The 24072-nt window shown below is 40.3% G+C and overlaps 1 protein-coding gene across 3 annotated transcripts in view; it reads left to right on the top strand.

The window, feature by feature from the left end:
• Positions 1-23803, top strand: part of LOC125461296 (zinc finger protein 704-like) — a 117704-nt gene extending 93901 nt beyond the window's left edge. For all 3 annotated transcript variants that reach the window (XM_048549889.2, XM_048549890.2, XM_048549888.2), the window contains exons 4-9: positions 2115-2347; positions 9583-9683; positions 14490-14751; positions 16641-16745; positions 20530-20645; positions 21295-23803. In XM_048549889.2, the coding sequence (XP_048405846.1) occupies positions 2115-2347; positions 9583-9683; positions 14490-14751; positions 16641-16745; positions 20530-20645; positions 21295-21406 (929 nt within the window). In that variant the 3' untranslated portion in view covers positions 21407-23803. The remainder of the gene's footprint in view (positions 1-2114; positions 2348-9582; positions 9684-14489; positions 14752-16640; positions 16746-20529; positions 20646-21294) is intronic.
• Positions 23804-24072: the final 269 nt, after the last annotated feature.

Raw genomic sequence — 24072 nt, 5'->3', positions numbered from 1 at the left:
TGCCCTCCACTCACTACCAAAATTACGTTTTGTGCCACCAAAATAGTCACAGATGGTGCATTTACAAGAAGTTACCCCCAACATATTTTTAAAAATTGGATATTTTATGTTTACACAGGATCACAGTTTTTTTTTGGTGGGAGTTGGGATTTTGAAACAAACACTAGCTACAGTTAAGAATATTGTTTCTAGCTGAGCTTCTTAAATAAAAGCTTTATTACTGAAAGTTGTTTCTGAGGAAACATGCTTAAAATGACTGTGTGTGTTTTGGAGGAACTTTATAGACAGAAAATGCAATTGAAAGGTTAAGAATCATTAAGTTCTGCAAAGTCTCTCTCTCTCTCTCCCTCTCTCCCTCTCCCTCTCTCTCTCTCTCTCCCTCTCTCCCCCCTCCCCCCACCCCCACCCCCTACCTTTTCTTCACAGAATCAGCTGCTTATTGCAACATTTAACAAACAGATGTCTTCTCTAGAAGTTTAAGACTGACAATTAAAGTAAATTCTATTTTTATTTTTGTCAGGGTCATTGATAATATTGAAACACTTATGCAGTTTTGGAAGTTTATTCTTATCTATGAAATACTCCCCAGTGGAAAAAATTTCCTTGGTACTCTGAATGAGTCATTGCTTTGACCTGTAGTCAAGATATTACAACGAGGTACTTAAGAGAACTGCTGAGTTTTGTCTTAAGATAACATGTTCACGAAAATGAAGATTGTGTTAAATTGAAATCCAATTTTAAGTGGACGAAAAAGGAAATGTGTAAAGTATGACAGAATATACTTTCCAACTGTAGCTGTTTATATATGATAAATTTAACATGCTACTACCAAATTCTATATGCCACTTTCACTAACCCATTCAACCCAGGTTAACTTCAGTAATTAAAGTACACAGCAGAGTTACCTAAATATGATCAGGTTTGGACATGACAGCGCCTTATCAGGATCTCTCATTTGCATTCAAAGTTATAGAACAACTTTCCAATGATTTATATCTGCTTGTAAGCTGCACCTTCTCCACCCAGTCTATAACTGAGGCCCTGAATATCTTCTCAGATTTATTAAAAGATCACATGGCACCATCTTGAAGATGACCACTGAAATTACCCTTGGAATCCCAATCTCAATTAATCCTCAATCAACATCAAAAAATAGAGATTTATCCAATTTAGTTTATTGGAGCTTGCTGCATGCAAAATGATTGCTGCATATATATGAACAATAACAGTGACCACACTTCAGTAAGCACTAAATTGACAATAAAGCTGTTTGAAAGATCGTGGGTAATGAAAGGCACTCTTCTTATTCTTTTGTTGCCTTGTTCATAGCATGACCCAGTATACTTAGTTTGACAGTCTGCTTTTCTCTTGTTGTCAATATAATACTGTGCCCCCCTCGAGAATTCATTTAGTTTTTGAAATACCGTGCAGCATAATTATTAAATTGCTTTTGCAGTTTGTGTTTTGTTCGCAGCCATTAGCTTGAATTAGCAATATCTTTTACCTATTGTACAGATGGTTGGTATTAGGGAGCTATCATGAACACTAGTTATTTTCTATTATTGTATAACCGTAGGGAATGGAGAATTTTCCAAACCACCCCAATGAATTTCTAACCTCTGCTGCCTATCTTCCATTTTGCAAATTCCTACATTGGCAAGGGAAGATTATAGGAGCAATATTTTTGACTTGCTACTGCACAGTTCTTCTAACAGATGTGTGTATAAAATTGGTCATTTGCTAAGATCAAGGCTGATCAAATACAGCTTCAACCCACCCCATCCCACACAGCTTTGGTTTATGAACTATCAGTCTAATGCCACTTCGATTATATTCAATGACCCCGCCTCCACTGCTCACTGAGGAAGCAAATTCCAAAGGCTGATTAAAAAAGAAGTATAAGTGAAAACACTTAGAGGAGATGGTTGCTTAACCTTGGCTGCACTACAAACACTGTTACAGTAATTTTCTTTCTGAGGTATACTAGTCCACGCAGTAGTACATGTAATTTTCAAAATACTAACATATTGTGTGTCTGTTTTTGTTGCAACATTGATTATGTTGGTGTCTGTCATTATTTTGTTATACAAGACTTGTGTGCTTTTGTTTTCCAGATAACTGTAAAGTCTCAAAGGAGGGGCCAACTTTGTCTGCCAGCTATGGCAGCAGCACTACCAGTGGGAATTGGAGTTGGGACATTCCAAGCGACCACTCCAACCCATCGACACCATCGCCACCATTGCCAGCTGATAGCTCCAAACCATTAACAGGACAATTAGATGATGGCATTGACGAACCAGAGGCATCTCACTTCCTGTTTGAAGAGCCTGCTCCCAGAAAAAGAAAGGTTTGAGTTATATTTCAGAGCTGTGCCTGTTCAGTGATAACAAGGTAAGAAGCCGGATGAACACAGCAGGCCAAGCAGCATCAGAGGAGCTTTCCTTGGTCTGCTGTGTTCATCCGGCTTCTTACCTTGTTATCTCAAGTCCTCCAGCTTCTGCAGTTCCTACTATCCCTAATCAATATAACAAGATATATCACCAATTTCCTCTGTAAATTGCTATACTACTGTACCATCTAAGCTTTTTTTACAAACTAACTCAATGCCAATTTGGATTTTGCTTATTGACTTGATATGAAAATTGTAATCACTAAACTTTGCTTTTTAAAGCTTTCTTTCCCTTCTTCTCTCTAATAATTATCTTTGCAACACTGGTTGTGTGCAAATTCTACTTTGAAACTACTGGGTGAGACTCTTCTTCCTCACAAACTTGGTTCCTTTCCGAAGGGTGCTGTGAGTCAACCAACAGCATGTGGACTGCGACGGTTCAAGAAGGCAGCTCACCGCTACATTCTCACTGGCAACTAGGGATGGGCAATAGATGCTGGCCCAGCCAGGAATGCCCACAAGCTATTTTGAATTAAAAAATATTAGTCAAGGCAGAAAAAAAATTTCTCCTTGTTCTTGTCAGGTCAGTTTATGAAGTAATCAGCCACATGAGATATGGAACAGCTCTGCTTATTAGGAATACGCCAAGTACATGGGTTTTCTTTTTATTATTGATATAACAGCCCTGATTCCTTCCGGTGAATGCATAGTCTTGTTTGTTTTTATTCACTGTCAGTATGTGGGTGCTGCTAGCTGTGCCAGTATTTATTGCCTATCGCTGCTTGCCCTTGAAAAAGTGGTAACGCATTGCTTTCTTGAACTGCTGCAGTCCATTTGGGCTAGCAGCACCCCACAATGCTGTCAGGATGGTTGAGGTGCATGGAGGCCAATTCGCAGGTGGTGATGTACCCATATTGTCTGCTGTCCTTGCCCTCTAGTTGGTAGTCATTGTGGATTTGGAAGGTGCAGTCTAGGAACCTTCATGAATTTCTGCAGTGCGTATGGTGTCAGTGGTGGAGGGAGTGATTGTTTGTGAATGTGCCAATCAAGTGGACTGGATAGTGTCAAGCTTCTTGTGATGTTGGAGCTGCATCCATCCAGGCAAGTGGGCACCTTCCATCACATTCCTGACTTACACCTTGTAGATGATGGACAGGCTTCGCTGCAGTAATTATTTGTGGTAACAAAGTGTGGAGCTGGATGAAGACAGCAGGCCAAGCATCACCTTAGGAGCACAAAAGCTGACATTTCGGGCCTAGACCCTTCATCAGAATAGAATTTTTTGAAGAATGTGTTATATTACTGCACGTGATGCATATAAAGTACAGGCTTTATTTACCTTGGATAAAATGTCATTGCTGTCATCATGAGCTTCATGCATTTCGTCATTTGGGAGATTTTGTAATTAGTTGCCTAGTTTCTGTCTGCTTTCGATCGTTCTTGAATAACAATTTACAGTTATGTAGAACGTAGCAAAATATTTCAAAACACTTCAGGAGCTAGAAGAATTTTTTAAAATAAAGGAGCATCTGTGGAAAAAAAAATTCAATGGGGAGTAGCAGGTGGTTAGCATTGAGATAGACAATGAAGCATATCTGAGGGGCTTAAAGAGAGAATTCACTGATAATACAAGGTGGTAATAGCTGAAGGCTATGCAATTGTTAATGGAGCACAATTGGATGGAGAGGAATGTTTACAGAATGAATTAAATGTGTAGATAGTTTAGGAAACTGAAAATGTGATAAAGTATGTATCAACATAAAACAACCCCTGCCTGTAAAGAATATTAAAATTTAAAAACAATTGTAATCACAATGCCATAAAATGTGAGGCTGGAAGAACACAGCAGGCCAAGCAGCATCTCAGGAGCACAAAAGCTGACGTTTCGGGCCTAGACCCTTCATCCAATCCGACCCCACCACCTAAGACATTTTTCCATCCCCTCCCCTGTCAGCTTTCCGGAGAGACCACTCTCTCCGTGACTCCCTTGTTCGCTCCACACTGCCCTCCAACCCCACCACACCCGGCACCTTCCCCTGCAACCGCAGGAAATGCTACACTTGTCCCCACACCTCCTCCCTCACCCCTATCCCAGGCCCCAAGATGACATTCCACATTAAGCAGAGGTTCACCTGCACATCTGCCAATGTGGTATACTGCATCCACTGTACCCGGTGCGGCATCCTCTACATTGGGGAAACCAAGCGGAGGCTTGGGGACCGCTTTGCAGAACACCGCCGCTCAGTTCGCAACAAACAACTGCACCTCCCAGTCGCAAACCATTTCCACTCCCCCTCCCATTCTCTAGATGACATGTCCATCATGGGCCTCCTGCAGTGCCACAATGATGCCACCCGAAGGTTGCAGGAACAGCAACTCCTATTCCGCCTGGGAACCCTGCAGCCATATGGTATCAATGTGGACTTCACCAGTTTCAAAATCTCCCCTTCCCCTACTGCATCCCTAAACCAGCCCAGTTCATCCCCTCCCCCCACTGCACCACACAACCAGCCCAGCTCTTCTCCCCCCCCACCCACTGCATCCCAAAACCAGTCCAACCTGTCTCTGCCTCCCTAACCGGTTCTTCCTCTCACCCATCCCTTCCTCCCACCCCAAGCCGCACCCCCAGCTACCTACCGGCCTCATCCCACCTCCTTGACCTGTCCGTCTTCCCTGGACTGGCCTGTCCCCTCCCTACCTCCCCACCTGCGCTCTCTCCACCTGTCTTCTTTGCTCTCCATCTTCGGTCCGCCTCCCCCTCTCTCCCTATTTGTTCCAGTTCCCTCTCCCCATCCCCCTCTCTGATGAAGGGTCTGGGCCCGAAGCGTCGGCTTTTGTGCTCCTGAGATGCTGCTTGGCCTGCTGTGTTCATCCAGCCTCACATTTTATTATCTTGGAATTCTCCAGCATCTGCAGTTCCCATTATCTCTGTAATCACAATGCTCAAGTTTGCGATGTAGCATCAGCTGCAGACTATTTGTCCTTGCGCCAACACTTGATAACATTGTTAGCGTATTGTGTTCCAGCAATGCAGCCTACTTCAAAATTTCGTAGCTAGTGAACACCTATTGTCAAACAAAAATGTTCTGAGTCTAAATACTACTCGAGTGAATTTGCAACCTATTGCAGACGAATGCAATTAGTCCAACTCTCTTTTTCCATTTTCGGTTCAGTGAGATACTATCAAGATTTTCGTTCATGCATGTCCCATAAAATCTACTCTAAGGGAAGTCACCGCACCTAAATGTGTTAATGGAAATGCAGTAAACTTTACTTGATTCTTAGCAAGTTTTTTTTTTAAAACAAGGAATTGATTCTGTGAGTCTTGTTTTTAAAAAATATTGAGCTGAAATGGTAGTTAATGAGGTTCACCTATTATCGTTGTATAACTGATATCCATCTTCTTAAGCCATCCACACATAATTCTGCACTGATTGGAATTTTGCTTTACTTCATTATCTAGCTACCAATGCAATTTAGTAGCACTGATTTTTTTAAAAACACGGATAATTCCCTTACATAAAGCTTTCATGCTGGTCTTAAATTATTTCGTGTGTATGTATGTGTGTCACTTGCTGTGTTTGTTTATATCTCCACTGAACCTAATGTGAGGGTTGTGAGATGGCTGGCACTTGGAAGTGCCCCAGCAATGTAATTTCTACACCAACCACAAAACAGCTTACTGCTGTTGAACTGGCTTGTTCACTTCTGAGTTTTTTTTGTGTATGTCTGTCTCTGCCTTTCATATTCACAAAAACCCCTTCCAGCTACTTTGTTTTGTTGACAATGGGAGGAGACATCTTTTGCTTTTTCCTCAACCAGATTAATACTTAAGCTAAAGTGGGAAGGTCGGAATGCTTTGCATTTTTACAGTCACTGCTATTTTTCAAATATATATTAGCCTGTTTTACATGCATGCGGCTAAAACACTGCAGAGCAAGAATTTTAACCATTCATGCCTCAAGCTTATACTATGTGGTGGAGGAAAGACGCTGACATTGAAGAAACTTCAGTGCTACAGGTCTTGATTTTTGTGTATTTATTGTAAATCAGATGCAGAGACAAACCTCTGAATAAAATTACAAAGAGACTACAGAATTCTTCACAAACTTTGATCAGGCAATGGAATATTTTTTGGGGTTTTCCTGGGGGCTGTGATAACAAGCAGTTTTATTGTGTTATGCAGGCTGGATTTTGGGATAGGGCAACATTCTTTTCCATTACTCAAACTGTGTTGTTAACCACAGCTTCAAAACAATACTTCTTCCTGCACTTCTACATTTCATGTTCCATTCTAAACAACATGCATTTGGAAAGGTGACAATTGATCAGGGATAGTTAGCATAGTTTTGTGCATGGGAAATCATGTCCCACAAACTTGATTGAGTCTTTTTTGAAGAGGTGACCAAGAAGATGGATGGAGGCAGAGCAGTGACGTGGATTTTCATCAAGATCCCATAGGGTAGACGGGTTAGTAAAGTTAGATCACATGGGATCCAGGGACAGCTAGCCAACTGGATACAAAACCAGGTAATAAAAGGTGAGGCTGGATGAACACAGCAGCCCCAGCAGCATCTCAGGAGCACAAAAGCTGACGATTCGGGTCTAGACCCCCCTCCAGAGAGGGGGATGGGGTGAGGGTTCTGGAATAAATAGGGAGAGAGGGGGAGGGGGAGGTGGAGAGGAGAGTATAGATAGGGAGGGGATAGGTCAGCCCAGGGAAGACGGACAGGTCAAGGAGGTGGGATGAGGTTAGTAGGTAGGAGATGGAGGTGCGGCTTGGGGTGGGAGGAAGAGATGGGTGAGAGGAAGAACAGGTTAGGGAGGCAGAGACAGGTTGGACTGGTTTTAGGATGCAGTGGGTGGAGGGGAAGAGCTGGGCTGGTAGCTTGACAGCAGGAGACAGAAGCTGGTGGTAGAGGGTTGTTGTTTAGATTGGAGGCCCGTGACCAGTGGTGTGCCGCAAGGATTGGTGCTGGGTCCACTGCTTTCAGTCATTTATATAAATGATTTGGATGAGAATATTGGAAGCACAGTTAGTAAGCTTGTGGATGACATCAAAATTGCTACTAAACAGTGAAGGTTAGCTAAGAATACAACACGCTCTTGATCAACCGGGCAAGTGGGCTAGGGAAATGGCAGATGGAGTTTAATTTAGATAAATGGGAGTTGTTGTATTTTGGTAGGACAAACTGGGGCAGGACTTGCACAGTTAATGGCAGGGCCCTGGGGAATATTGTCAAACAGACATCTAAGGGTGCAGATACATAGTTCATCAAGAGTAGCACACAGATAAACAGGATGATGGAGGCATTTGGGAGCTGGCCTTCATCAGTCAAAGCATTGAGTCCAAGAGTTGGGATGCTATGTTACAGCAGTAAAGACATTAGTAAGGCCACATTTGCAGTACTGCACACAATTCTGGTCACCCTGCTACAGGATGTTATTACACTGGAAAGGGTGTGTAAAAAGCAAAAGTGTTTTTTACAAGAATGTTACTGAGACTGCAGGGTTTGAGTTACAAGGAAAGCTTGGGACTTCCTTCCTTGGAGCCTAGGAGGTTGATGGGGTGACCTTTGTAGAGGTTTATAAAATTACGAGCAGCATGGAGTTGATAACCAGGGTCTTTTCCCCAGGATAGGGGAGTGCAAAACTAGGGGGCATATGTTTAAGGAGAGAGGGGTAAGATTTAAAAGGGACCTGAGGAGCGTCTTCTCTTTCCACACAAAGGGTGGCTTGTTTTGGGAACGAACTGCCAGAGGAAGTGGTAGAGGCAAGTACAATTAGAACATTTATTTGGACGGGCTTCTGAGAGATATGGGCCAAATGCAGGCAAATGGAACTAGTTCGGTTTAGGAAACGTGGTCGGCAGGGACAAGTTGAGCTGACGGGTCTATTTCTGTGCTGTATGACTTCATGACTCTGTGTGAGCAATTGGGAAATATTGCTGCCAGTTAGGAACCAGTTAGAAACTGCCAGCAGGTAAAATGAAGTCCGCCTTAGAAGATTTCAGAATAGACCAACTGCATTCATCGCCTAAATGTTGGTGAAACCTAAGTGCATATTTTAGAAATCCTTTCTAGTTGCTTGCAGTCATGTATTGGCCTATGTCCAAGACGAATTGAAGGCTTTGAATGGTTTAATTATTTTCATGGAGAAGGTGGAGCATTGGGCTTCTTCTTGTATTTCTATGAACAAGCAAAATCAGAATCTTGACTTGTGTGTACTTAGCAGTTCCTAAGGGTGTAGGTAAGGCTATCCTGCACTTGGCAGGATTTCACCCAGAAGCCAAAGTTTATCCCAGATCCTTATAAAGCAGTGTTCCCCTTCTATGTTAATTCATATCAAGTTTTTAATGTTTGTTGGAAACTGCACCCTATCCAAGTTGAACCATGGGACACTGTTAAATCCATGCTCACAATTTCAATGGAATGTGATGAGGATAAAGAAACTAAAGGGTGAGCAGTACAGTAACTCACTTCCAGTTAAAATAACACATTACAATATGTTCAGCAGAAGAGTGTTTTTCCTTGGAGCCAAGATTGTCCTCATCTTTCGTACCTGCTTTCGAGCTGTGTTTGAACAGGGCTCGACCCCATCTAAACCGAATCTCCTTTGTCCCAATTCCTGAGAGCAGGCAAGTTGATGGTGTCACAAAATCCTTTCTCGTCATTAGCACTTCAGCAACACTGGGTATGAGGGATCGGTCATCTCAAGTGAATTTTAACCAGTTCAGGGATACATTCAAATTTTCTGGCAACGTCAGTGAAATTTTCAAAGAGACTTGGAGACCTCTTGATCATATTTCAGGACGCTGCTGGACCATTGAACTGCAGATGTTGTAAACCTGCAGTAACAATCTTTTTGATAACTCTGAAAATACTTAGTGTAACTAATGATAGATCAGATGAACTACCCTGCATATCTACCAGCAGGTCACACCCGGGAAGGATGCTTGCTTCAGTGAGAAAGTGGGATTTTTATAATTATCTTTGAAACAGGGACATGCCTCATGATAAGAAATTGACCTCTTGACTGTTCCTGAAAGGCCAAACTCAGTGAAGCTGTCTTCTCACCCTTCTGACTCTAACTATATGCACTACTGAAATTTACAGGGAATGCAGCCCCTCTGGTTGTTACTGGGTATTAGTATTAATACTCTCTTCATATTATTGTCTGTTCCACTCTTGCAGAACTCCATGAAGGTCATGTTTAAATGTTTGTGGAAGAATTGTGGGAAAGTTCTGAGTACATCATCAGGGATACAAAAGCATGTTCGCACACTCCATTTGGGGTAGGTCTGAAATTTCTCAAATAAATAGTGTTTACCTGTGTCAAGAGAGATTCTTGAATCATTAATTGAATTTCAAATTGAGTACAGTCTGAGACTGATAGGTTTGAATTCATAAGTTATCTGGTAGCTGCTTGGTTCGGAACTTGAACATTAATAGATGAAATCTGTACCTGTACAGTTGAAATTCTTCATTGTGGAGACCTGTAATAAATTTGGCAGTTAAGTGAACATTATGGGCCCATTCTTCTCCTTTCACCTGATCAATGGTATGTACCCTTGAACAGACAGTGTAACATTGTTGACCAAATAAATTATCCCAAATTAATTACAGTACTTGATATATAGGTAACAATGATGCTGAATTCTGACCTCAGTTTGTTATTTAGGTGTGAAAGTCACTTCCTCTATTCACGTCTATCTGGCAACATTACCATGTTACAAGTAAAACTATTTTAAACTGCCTACCATTCACGAAGTACTATGGTTAAATGTAACCTCGAAAATAGAACTTGTACAGATTGCAAACTGACATTTCTCACATCTAAAAATTCTTATACATTACAGAAAAGTAAAACAACTACCAACTATGGAATAAAGAAAAATTAACAACCCCTTTCAGGCAATTTATAGTTTGTGTACAAGCAACACCACAATTTACCTGCATTTTTAACAGTGACATAGAATTGTGAGATGTGACACAGAAAACTGTCATGCAACCAATAACACACAAATCTTTAAAACAACACTGTGCTGTTCTTCCCAGTCTTGGATAGAATTAACATGGCATATGGCAATAAATCTGAAAATAACCTGGGCAAGGGACATCTTCTGTCTGTAGGGATTATGGCAGAATAGATTAGAAGCTGCTTAAAAGCCAGAAAGAGAGTGATGATTAATAGATTCATTTCTAGTGGGAATAAAAAGGTTAAGCACCAGTTCCTCCAAAGTGCCATCCAAGAGTCTAAAACTGTTATCAATAAATAAATAGTAACACAGACTTGAGGGTACATTGTTACGTTTTGCTTATGACCCAAAAGAGTATCGGTACCAAACAGGACTGTGTACAATTGCAGGGGGATATAATCAGATTTTAGAGCCTTAGATATAGGATTAGCTTTATTGTCACATATGCAGATGAGTACAGTGAAAAGTTTACAAGTTACCACTTTATGGTGCCATCTTGGGTACAAAGGTACATTGGTACAGATTCTTAAGGGAAAAAGGTTAGAAAAATAAAGAAATAGCGAGTTCAGAATAATAGCCCTTCCAACTCGGTCTGCACTGGGCCTTGACTCCAGACTGCTCGAGGCTGGAGGCCCATGCTGAGGCCACGCTGGGCTGCCACGAGACAGAGTTCAGGACATCACTAGGAAGGAAGGGAAAAAATACACAAGGGGAGAAAGAAAGAAAAGAAATGTACAGAGTGGACGAGCTCCAGTTGACAAGCCCTACTCCACCACCATCTTGGATCTGATATATGGGAAAGATGACAGTAAACTTTAATTCAAAGAAATGGGATAAACTGCAAACTAAATGGCAAACTGTTAAAGGAATGGATGAGCAGAATTTTAAGCAGCTGGATACAAAAACCCAGGGTGAGAGAACAAGCTGATAAAAGAAGCTAATAAATTTCAATGTATGTGGGGAAATGGGAAAAGGAGAAGACCTCTTACAAAAAGCCAACTCTCATGCTTGACTGAATTGTAAGGCGATTCTTTATTTTCAAGAATCAGGACCATTTCCAGATTCTGACCCACAGTCTGAAGAAATCTTCCAGGAGGTCAGCCGTGAATTGGCCAACTCGGTGCCCACGGTCTGGAGGTTCCTGAGGCTGCAGGGTAAATCAGAAGGCCCGTAGCTTTAGAAAGCCAACAGCCCCATGGGGAAAGGTCAATACCACCTCAGACTGAAAGGAGAACATGAGGGAGGTTCAGAATAGAGGCACCTTCTGAAACCTGTATAAAATGACCGTCTATATCAACACTGTGGTTACATGAACAGCTTAGAGATTGGAAACCTTAAGATAGTAATTTCCATCTGTCACCACTTGCCTGGATGAATGCAGCTTGGACAACACTCGAAGCTCAACCAGGAAGAACAGCCCGTTTAATTGGCACCACGTGCTCAAACCATCAGTGCCTCCGTCACTGGCAGTAGCAGCAGTATGTACCATGTACAGGACACTCTGCAGAAATTCACCCAGGATCCTTAGGCAGCAGCTTCCAAAGCCAAGGCAGCTCACCAGCAGCTCAAGGGCAACAATGGATGGCCAATAACGCCCACATCCCATGACTGAATGGGAAACAGATAAACTGAGGGGGGAAGCGGGAAAGAAACGCTCCTGCGTGAATTGTTTAGATTGCAGGTTGAAATTTGTCTGAAATGTGTGTCACTGGGCCATGGAACGTCTGGCTGTAATGTCCACCCAGCCTGCCAGCAGGAGGCCAGTTCCAGGGCCCTGATGTGATGTGAACCCACTGAGGATTTGCTCCAATTCAGGAAGAAGCTGAGCTGAATCCTTCCTTTAGCAGCTGCCTGATAGTGCCAGGAGGGTAGTGGCTGCTATTCACCAACTTCTAGCAAGCTTGCTTGGAAACCGGAATCATCTCTCCCCTTTCTGGCACACTTCACATTTGTTCCTGGTCCCACTTCCACAGGACCAGAATGATTCCAACCAAAGATTGAACAAATCTCCTTGATGTGATAGTGGGAGGTATGTTTACTATTCCTCATTTCATTCAAGTCCTGGTGAAACTTTGAGAGACCAAATGTCCGACTGATTGACAGATCTTCCTCTTTCCCCTTCACTTCTGCCCCAAACACACCCCTGAGCATTAATAGAGAATAGATTCTGAGGGAGAGCTGAAGAAAGCTCTGACTGAAACTTGAATGCAGCTGGTGCAACATCTCTGTGGTGACACCAATCAAGTTAAGCAGGGTTAGATCACATGAAATACAGGGAGAAACAGCCAACTGGATACAGAACTGGCTTGAAGAAAGAAGACAGGGGGTAGCGGTAGAGGGTTGCTTTTCAGTTGAGGCCAGAGACCAGCAGTGTGCCACAAGAACCAGTATCTGGGTCCACTGCTTGTCACCTTTTACGTAAATGATTTGGATATGAACATAGAAGGAACAGCTAGTAAGTTTCCAGATGACACCAAAATTAGAGGTGTAGTGGATAGACAAGATGATTACCTCAGTGTACAATGGGATCTTGATCAGATGGGCTAATAGGCTAAGGAGTGGCAGATGGCGTTTAATTTAGAAAAATGTGAGATGCTGCATTTCGGAAAGGCAAATCAGAGCAGGACTTATACATGTAATGGTAAAGTCCTGGGGAGTGTTGTGGAACAAAGAGACCTCGGAGTGCACGTTCATAGCTATTTGAAGGTGGAGTCACAGGTAAATAGGATAGTGAAGGCAGCATTTGGTATGCTTGCCTTTATGCACTGACCAAAAGAGTATGGGAGTTGGGAAGTAATGTTGTGGCTGTACAGGACATTTGATTCGGTACTTTTGGGAATACTGTATTCAATCCTGGTCTCCCTGTATGGGAAAGATGTTGTGAAACTTGAAAGGGTTCAGAAAAGATTTACAAAGATGTTGCTAGGGTTGGAGGGCTTGAGCTATAGGGAGAGGTGATTAGGCTGGGGCTATTTTCCCTGGATTTTGTCAGAAGCTGAGGAGAGGTTTATAAAATCATCAGGGCACGGATAAGGTAAATAAGCAAGGTCTTTTTCTCCCTGTGGTTGGGGAGTCTAAAACACACGGGTACGGTTTAAGGTGAGAGGGGAAATGTTTAAGAGATCTAAGGGGCAACGTTTTCGTACAGAAAGTGGTGCATGTATGGAATGAGCTGCCAGAGGAAGTCGTGGAGGGTGGGACAATTACATTTAAAAGCATCTGGACAGCTATATGAATAGGCAAGGTTGAAAGAAAATGGGCCAAATGCTGGCAAATGGGACTAGAGTGATAAGATTTCTGTTCAGCATGGATGAGTTGGGCCAAAGGGTCTGTTTCCATGCCGTATGTCTCAGTGCCTCAGTGTTTATGTTCTCGACCAATAAAAATTGCAGCCACTGTTATTTCTTCTCTATTTACAGATAGGTTGTCAACGAAGTTAAAAGCTAATGCTGCACTGTTGGATCTTGAAAAATATTTTTCAGCATGGTTTAATACTTTTAAAAAATTGTGTATAATGTCATGTTAAACATAAACACCAATTTACATTTACTGAGCCAGTCTGTACCAATGCACAGGTAATATCAAGCTTATCAGGTAAATAAAACAAAAATGAGCAAAATATTTCCTCCAGCCAATCATAATTTAAAGCTCGTATGTTTTGGGTTTTACTGATTCAAAAACCTTAAAGCACTTTGGGGTATTTTGATATAAGAATTGGAACTGGCAGAGAAGAGGAAAAGCAATTCCAAAAAAACTGAGGTCATGATTAAAGGACAAGGTTTTCAGGAGGTAGGAAGACATGAATTGCAGAGAGTAAGTCTTAATGGGTGAGGGCATTGCATTCAACGATCCAGACAGACAGGTTAAAGAAAAGATTTTGAGTTGCTTGGAGAAAGGCAATGGAAAAGCAAAGTGAAACTCTGGTTTCTCGTAACAGAATATACTGGATGGAACGCAAAACCTAAAAATCTGTGCAGCAGAGCAGAGTTTTTTTTAAACATTCACTTCCAATTCTTGCAAAGAAACTCAGTAGTAATGTTTTGACCTAATTACGAAGTTGTATCAGTAGATGTCAAAACATGCTGAAAAACTGATATGATCTATACCTGTTATATGTTACAGGCATAATGGCGACTCTGATCACTGTGATGGTGAAGAAGACTTCTACTACTCTGAGATCGATGTAGATGTAGATTCATTAACTGATGGATTGAGTAGCCTCACACCAATGTCTCCAACTACCACCATGCCACCAGTTTTTCCTAATGTGGATTCTGGATGTTCAGATCCAACTTTGGGAAAGTGTGAGGAGAAATTAGTGACCCCATTGAGCCAATCTGCACCAACCAACTTGTACCATGTACGCACTGACCATGCTTATCAGGTAAGTGATCAGAAAAAAGAAACCATTAAAGCATGATGAAAAGATGGCAGACATTTTTACATTCTTCATTTGGTTCATCTGTCCAGTTATCAAAGCAACAAATTTTACAATAATTATTTGAATATAGTTGGAAAGTATTTAAGAACAAACTTGCTTTTGTAGAGCATCTTTTCCCATCGTCAGGACATGCCAGACTACTTCACAGTTACGAGTTTATTTAAGAAATGTAGTTTCTGTCCTGCAGGTGAATATGACAGCCCATTTACACTTAAAGAGCCACAAAGAAGAAATGGTTTGACTGTTTTCATTGCTAATGTTTAAGAAAATGCGGTTGTCCAAGAAACGTCCCTTCCAACCATGCCATAGGATCTATTAAATCCATTTACTTTCTCATCTCAATTATAGGAGATAGCAGCTCTGACTGTGTCGCATACCTCTAGTCCCGCGAGGTTAATATCCTCAGGTCCTCAAATGGAACTTGATCTTTCAAACTTCTGATTTAAAGGAGATGTTACCACTGAAATAAACAGATTCTGAAGAATGAGTAGTATATTTATTATGTATTTGATTGTGCCTTAAGCTATTTTAGTGAAATAATTCTATTGAAGTACTGTCTAATTAGAGAGTGCTTCACTTTGAGCATCTTGCCACAAGTTCTGCGAACAAAACTTAAGCTATAAAACAGATTCCTTCCTTACTCTAGCTATTATCATGCTGATCGGCAGTGAGGCTCTGCAGAAAATGGAACCTAACCAAATGCTCGTTATTTCTATCCCCTACCAAGAAACAAAAATATGAAATAATGACTATTGTTGGAGCATAGAAAACAAATACTTGCCCCACTAAGACTCCACTTGAGCCACTTATTTTGAACTGTGTTATATACTCCCAGATTCTCTAATTGTCTTCAAGCAGCTATCTAATTCTTTTTAAATGAATATGTGGACTCTGGCAGAGAACTTTAACTTCCGTGTGAAGACTGTTCTGACTTCCCTTCGGGTCACTCTATACCTACAGTGGCTATTTTGTTTAGTTTTGAACTGTTATTTTGCTACGGTGTGTGTTACAATCCTGTTTGTAAAGATTGCATGTTAAAACTTGAATTCATGTTTTCCTGTGGGAACTTGTCTATTCAGTCTTTTTGTGCTATCTGTTGATAGAATTGCTCTGTCCCTTTGAGTACCAATGTAAACAGTCATTTAACATGTACATCTGAAGTCAAATTTTCTCTTGTTTAGCATTGTCGTTAACCCATTGAAAACAAATGGTGTTAATCATACATTAATATCCAATTACATAATTGTTGGGCCCTAATTTTTAGATTCACTTTAATTATAATGCTGTACATTTACATATTAATTTGAGAACACAAAATCTCAACAACAAAAAAAATCTCAAATACGCACCGATATCATGGTGAAATACCGGTCCTTGAAGTCCTGTCCTTACAGATACTCCCACCTGTCTAATTTCATTCTGAAGAAATGTGGGCAAAAGGAGAAAAAGGTAAATGAAATGCTGATTTACATGAGCAACGATTAGGTGGCCAAGCTTGAAATTTTAATATTGGTAAATTATTTTTGCTGTGTTAAATTCTCCATCCTTACACCACAGCAGTGATCACATTTAAAAAGTCCTTTGGCAAAATATAGTGGATGCTAAAAACAGAAACTTGAACTGAAAATGATGGCAATGCCCAGCAGGCCTGCTGAATATTACCTGCATTTACCGTTTCTAGTTCAGAAGTACTTGGTTGGTTGCATGTCAGTTCTACGCATCCCTGTTTTCAACCTAATTAAGGTCCTTTGTGGAAACCTGTATGAAACTCAGTTAATCCATTCATTGTTACAACCGCAGACATAAAGCTCTAGTTTTTTTTTGTTTTACAGGCTACAGCCCCTGTGAGCATCCCTCTATCATCAAAATTTATGCCAAATGGTACTGGGTTCAGCATATCATTGCAGTCTCCACCTGTAATTTTTAAAGGTTCACAAGTGAGTATCGTACAATATAGGATAATAAAATGTGAGGCTGGATGAACACAGCAGGCCAAGCAGCATCTCAGGAGCACAAAAGCTGACGTTTCGGGCCTAGACCCCTCATCAGAGAGGGGGATGGGGTGAGGGTTCTGGAATAAATAGGGAGAGAGGGGGAGGCGGACCGAAGATGGAGAGAAAAGAAGATAGGTGGAGAGGGGATAGGTCAGTCCAGGGAAGACGGACAGGTCAAGGAGGTGGGATGAAGTTAGTAGGTAGATGGGGGTGCGGCTTGGGGTGGGAGGTTCTTCCTCTCACCCATCCCTTCCTCCCACCCCAAGCCGCACCTCCAATTCCTATCTACTAACGTCTTCCCTGGACTGACCTATCCCCACCTATACTCTCTCCACCTATCTTCTTTTCTTCTTTTCTCTCCATCTTCGGTCCGCCTCCCACTCTCTCCCTATTTATTCCAGAACCCTCACCCCATTCCCCTCTCTGATGAAGGGTCTAGGCCCGAAACGTCAGCTTTTGTGCTCCCGAGATGCTGCTTGGCCTGCTGTGTTCATCCAGCCTCACATTTTATTATCTTGGATTCTCCAGCATCTGCAGTTCCCATTATCACTATCGTACAATATAGTCTTTGTTTAGTATTCATTGTATACATGCCTTCAGTACAATTTAGAACTCCAGCTGGGACAAAGTTGTAGCCTGATGTGCTATTTTCAGCATTGATTGTGGACCTCATTCATGTATGAGAATTCTGCTGCTTGACATGTTATTGCTGCCTTTTCTAGGTTCATAGAGCTGATTTTCCAAGGTTCAATGAACAGCACAAAATGTGTCCAACAGACTGTCTGTCTGTTCGTTATTGATTAAATAGTGAAAACAAGCCAACAACCATTGGCTTCATGTAAAATATCTCATTCTGGCATTCAACACTTAAAAAATACTGTTCTTAAAGTTGAAGCCTCATTTATAATTACTTGAATCATGGGATACCTAAGTGCTGATCTGTTGAAACAGATTTCTGTAAAGAGGGCGTAACTTCTTCATTTGATGTTTTGGATATTTGTGATGTTTTCCTTCGTACATTATTTAGGTTCATTGGATAATGCTCCCCTTTTGTGTTTCATTGTCAATAATTTGCTTCAGGCTTGTACGTGCAATGTCAAAGACGGGAGAAGCCATGGGGATTTTGAAGGCAAGACATAATTATAATTTTAAACATAGGCTCTACATAGAGCCTTTCAGGAAATCTAAGCCAAGGAGTTGCTTTTAAAATTATTGTAGACAAAGATGAATGCAACTTTGCACTCAACAAGATACCATACACAGCAAATGAAATTCATGATCACATATTATTTTGATGGTGATTTTGATGAACAGATGTTGACCAGAATCCTCATTAGTTCAATGCTTCACTGAAGTGTGAGACATGAAATTAGGACCTAATTAAGATATACACAGTTGGTAATACTGTTTAAGATGTGAGATGAAGAAAAAGTTTAGAAACTAAGGTTGGTTTCCCCATGGGAACTGTCCCAGAATATTTTTGTTTCAAAGAGGAGGGAGAGTAAACTGATTGCCTAACTGATCTAATGACACCTATCTTACAACTGTGATTATAATTCCGAAATATGTAATTGGCTGTAAAACAAAGATGGTTGTTGAAAGCTCTAATTAAATGCAAGAATAGTAATTACTGTCTTTCAGTGAATGCAGGGGCTTCACTTAGCTATCACCAAATTATGCTAATTATTGCAAGAATGCTTATAGACCACATCAACCGAGGGATCAAACTGCTGGTGGCTGTTTCAGATCATAATTGCTCTTATCATTCATTATAATGATCACAGATCTGCTGCAGGCTGTACCTATTGCCATATTCCATGGGAAATTGGGTGCTGCCTGCATACTTTCTGCTATACATCCAACTGTCAGAGGTAATAGTTAAAGGATATGTTTGTTACTAGCCCAAAAGATTCCACTTACCTCTAAATTTATTATTGAATTTGTCATAGACAATGGCTCAAGATGGCAGTTATCTTCAGTAAAGTAGGCTGAATGGTTCCAAGTATTCATAGGAACATCACAAAAAAAGCATCACAAAAAGACTTACCTGATTTTCCCAAATTGACACCCCAGGCATTCTTGACAGCCACCTGTACGTTGATGGAACAACTTTGCAGATAGAGCTTTAAGGGAGTGCCAATGTCCTTGGAGTGCCATGTGGATAGCAGTGTTGTAAACTTATTCTGCAGTGTCCTTTTCATTTCTGCTGCTCGACACCACATCCAAGACGCACCCTCTCATTGGTTTGCCATCCTGGTGTCGGATTTCATTTTACAGCACAGATGTAAGAAATAGTCCCCGGGCTGCTCAACTCAAGGTCTGAAGAGGCCAGATAACCTCGGGCTTCTGCTTTATTCTGCTGTTTCTGGAGGAAGAGTCACGTATCGAAGGAATAAATTGAAGACTCGATTATTTACAGACAGTTATGCACACGTTTATCACAAACCACAGCTGCCTCAGGCCTGGCATGTTAACTGCCTTCTGTCCATGGGATTTGTTAGAGTCATTGGAGGCAATTGAATGGACGTTTGCAGATACAGAAACATACGTCAAAATTTGTTAATACAAACTTGCTCCCTTTGTTCTGTGCTCACTCTCCCTCTAAGAGGTGGAAAAGAGGTAAAAATCACCTTTTCATTAAGGTGGCCTGCAGGAAATCCAGGTGTCACCATAATAAAGAGGATGCTGCCAGATGCAAGCAACAAGTACAAGTTGTGTATTCATAAGTGTAAAAGATATAGATCTGCATGAAGGCTATGGGGTATGTGGAAGCCTCACAGCCTTAAGAAGCTATTAAAACATTTTAATGCAATGTAAGCTGGAGATCACAAAAAAGAAAAAAGTGTTGAGATTTGTCTAGCTTCTTGTATCGTTTGTGACAGAGCTGCAGGTGACGCATTACTTTCATTGATGCTACAGTGATTTTGTTTTTAAAAAAAAAGGTGTTGAATATTTCTTTTATTTTGACCTGAGAGTTAATTTGAGCACCCTTTATACTGCCTACTCTCTCTCCCCTGCCCAAGGTATAGTTAGGCAGCCTTGATTGAGCCTGCAGTTTTCACTCCTCTTGAGGACAGTCTACAAACGGAGTCTGCCTGTACCTTTTAACACACTGGAAGGCTTTTACAGTTTACCAGCAGAATATCATTTCCTGTCCCCAGCTGGCTGAGATCCCAATTAGAAGCATTTCAGCTGCCCCAGAGCTCACCCAAAATATATTAATGAGGTGGAGCCTGCTATTTACAAAGCAGTGGATGAACATCGCATCAGGTGGATGCAAATCCCACTGGACATTAACCTTTGGATCAGCTTGGAAGAGAAAGAAAAATAAAATTAGATTTGCAGCTGCAGGTTTCCAAGGAGTTCTTTAGGGCTCGAAAGAATCTAATGTAGAAATTCTGTCAACTGATGTAAGTAGCATAAAGTTGGATTGATCTGACCAATGGCTCAAAGTAACTTTAGAACATGTTTTTGTTTATGAATACTTGGGAAATGAGTGTCAAATGTGTTGGAATCAGAGTAGAGATCCTCTGTCTAACTATCAGTCCACACTTGCACTTTAGGAAACAAAATAGAAAATGCAGGAATTAGAACACTGAGGTGGTTAGCATCCGTGGAGAGAAATAGCAAGTTGACATTTCAGCCACATTCATTCCTGTTTTTATTTGTACTTGGTATAACACTGTGTGGAAACTGGGACTGATTGTGAACCTCTGGTTATCTTTAGGATCCTCTAGCACAAATTCGTCCAATCAGTATTGTTGAGAAGCGACAGATTTCCCACCCATCCTTAAAGGTACATACTTCTCTCGTGTCGTCCCCGAAACCAGGGACAGGAACAAGGTACTATCTTTATTTTGTGTTCAATATTTTTGGATGTAAGGGATTCTATTTTATGACATTTTTAAACAGTAACCATTCGTAAATTTAGTTTTCTTCACGATAATTAGTAACAGCAAGTTTAGATGTCTAGTGGTCTGGAAGTCAGACATCTTGACAAAAACAAACCCTCAAATGGTGGGGCGAGGAGGAATTCTCTTTGCATCAGTGAAATGAATCAAAGCCTAACCACATGATATAATGAGCAGGGCAGAATTAATTTATAGACTATTAGGTGTAGCTTCAACACACAATTGAGAAACCAATTTGCTTTAATTTTGCTGCTTGGCCATAAACAGTAAACTTCTCACTGTTCACTGAGAAGCATCACTTGAAGCCGCATTTTGTTTTAATAACCTATTCAGACCTTAAGTTTTGAAATGACATGCATGGAATTTCCAAAGGTTCAATCTCTCCACTAATTGGAAGCCAACAATAAATTACCAGACTCCAAACGAAATGCAACCATTTAAGTTCTCTGTCGCTGACAGCTGAGTGTCAAGGTGGCCTGTGCACTAGCCCAGCTTTCTCATAATGATGTTAAATAGCAGAAATAACAGTTTAAGAACTTACCAAAGGTGTGTTTCACAAATTTACTTGCATCTCCTTTCAGAAAGCCTAGAGGGGAAGGAAAGAAATGCCGAAAAGTTTACGGAATGGAGAACAGGGATATGTGGTGCACTGCCTGCCGCTGGAAGAAGGCCTGCCAACGGTTTGTTGACTGAAAAAAATGGCACTTTCTTAATTTTGTACACTCTAAGATTTGACTGCACGCTGTTTCCTGAACAATCAATTAAAATAAGAACAGGACAAAGTATTTTAATAGCAGGGAATGCTAATTGCATGATTCTGTTTGAATGACGCACTTGTAATTATGTGTGAAAGCAATCAAAAATTAATTTTTTAAAATATGATGACTGTTTTGCTTTTAAGTTTTTCTTTGAACTTGCTGTGTTTTTAATGGCACTCGAACCAGCTGGCAGTTTTGCTGGGGTTTTTTTTATATTAAATCTTTGGCAATTTGATGAAATTCCTAAACAGCAGGCATTTTGACTGCTATCTTTGCGCCCTCTTGTCTCCCTTAAAAATAATCTTCACTTTTGGAGAAGAATGGAATCTTCATTCCACTGCTGAACCAGGAGACTGGTATTGTTTCAGGAAACACATGCAGATTTTAAAAAACAAATAAAGCAAACTGAATTTGTTTGCTGTACAGCTTTGCTTTTACTGCATTTTAAAAATTGTAAATTTTACAGTTTTGGTTTTTGATAGTATATGGAGGGGGGAAATCTTTTAACCAAATGTTAATTGTTTTTACGGTGAAAACACTTGTATATTGCTGTCCTGAGTTTCTTTTTTAAACTTTTTTTTGTTATAAAATTTGATGAATAATTTGGAACTAAACATAGGGTCAGACCTGCCTGGAAAATTCAGGATGTGCCAATGGGAAAATCTTGTTGAATTGCATTAGGCTGTACTGCACAATGAGTAATTCTAGAAACACATGGAGGTTGCCAAAGGTGCAACATGATGTAGTTGTGAGGAAGTATGTGAGATGTAAATAATGTTTCTTCACTGTAAAATAAGATTTGTAGCATAGCTTTAGTTGAGTATTTTGAAAAGAAAAAAAACTGATGAAAAGGGTTTGTATTTATGACCCATTTTCACGAATGTATGAACCTTCCTTTCACAGTGTTTAGTCCATTCTTCAGTGCTGGTTGCTATTACAATTTCTTTTTCTTTAAGCTGTTGCATAACTGTATCTGCTCACCACTGCATTTTCGTTTTGTTTTCTTGATTGGTTACTGTTACTAACTGTGACCAACAGAGAATGCTGCACCTTCTTTTTAGTACCAGGATATTAAGCTAAATTCAAACCAGTTTACCAATTTGGGTCTTCAGGCATAAGTTTCTGCCAAATGTTTTAACAGTGAATAGAAATGGCAGCTTAAAACTTCAGCAGTTTAATGAAACACAGGGTTTAAGATTTCTTTCCAATCCAGGTAGTCACTGGCCAGTGAGTGATCACTTATTGAAGGGTTTAAACATATTGTAGTAGATGGCAGTTTAATGATAAATATTGACAAAAATGTTGTTTGATTTCCGTACAAAGAAAACATAGCTTTGTATACCAACATTTTAAAATGATTCTGGTACTCAGATATGAAGTTATTTTTAAAAGGTGTGTTGGCATACTGGCCCCTCCATAATCCCTACAGAATCCAGCCCCAATGAACCATTTGTTTCTGTAGCTAGTGAAGAAAACCAGTCATATCTTATCAGTGTTCATATTGTAGTATTTGGAGATAACATACCAAAGTAAGTCTCTCCATGGACAGTTTATATGCTGTATTCTCAGGACTTAAATGTTTATAACAACTGTAAAATGGAAAAAGAGACTCTAATATTTTAATTATATACTGGATTTTTTTTGATAAAAGGGCTTACCTGTAAAATAGATCTTGCATAAGTAGCTCTAAACTGGTCTTTGACCACAACTGGTGACATAAGCAAATGAATGTAAACTGTTAACTTTTGCAGCTTTCATTAGATTAATTCTTTGTATGTTGAAAAAATGATTAATGGTTAATTTTCATATGTCAATATGCAAAGAAAACTTCAACCCACAACGAAGCTTGTTTTATTGCCAAACTTATTTGTATTGCATAATTGTGGCAGTAAACATTCCAAAAGAGAACTTTATTTCTGCTTTGAAGACAATGTATATTACCAGCAGTTGTACCAACTTTGGTTTCAGAAAAAAAATCATTGAACAGGTGAAGAAATCATAATCCTTTTGGGAAAATGCACTTTTTGTATGAAAAATGTTATGGATATGTATAGTGTGCTTTTTATTAATGTTGGAGAGGTGCAGCATTTATTTTCCATACTGTCTTTCAGTGGGGATGTAAAATCCTCATGATTTTACAAAGGAACAGAATTACTAAGTTAACCAGCATGGGAAGGACCTCTTATTTGTGTACATACACCTGTAATGCTGTGTCATGTCTTCCATGATCAGCAATGCCTACTGCTGAGGTTTACGTGCCAATGTAATGCTGGGTTCCATATATTTTTTAAAACATGCAAGAAATAAAGATCCTCAAAGCATTTGTTTTAAATGGCAAATGAGTTTTTTTTAAAAAAAAAACAACACTGGTGAGGAGAGCTGGTCTTACAAAACACCAACACTGTAGACAACTAGGACCTGCAACATTAACACCAACATGATTTAATGGTGGTCTTATTAATTAGAAACAAAACAAAGCTGCATCACAGCTTGATTTGACACCTGAATCTGAAGCAGTGATATTGAGTTTCCTGGAAAATGTGTACTTACCATCAATTGGCCTTGAATTTAACTCTTTAGTAGACTTAATAAATTTGTTGG

Source organism: Stegostoma tigrinum, chromosome 19, assembly GCF_030684315.1.
Source record: "Stegostoma tigrinum isolate sSteTig4 chromosome 19, sSteTig4.hap1, whole genome shotgun sequence".
Lineage (NCBI taxonomy): Eukaryota > Metazoa > Chordata > Chondrichthyes > Orectolobiformes > Stegostomatidae > Stegostoma > Stegostoma tigrinum.
This window is presented reverse-complemented; position numbering and strand designations above follow the sequence as displayed.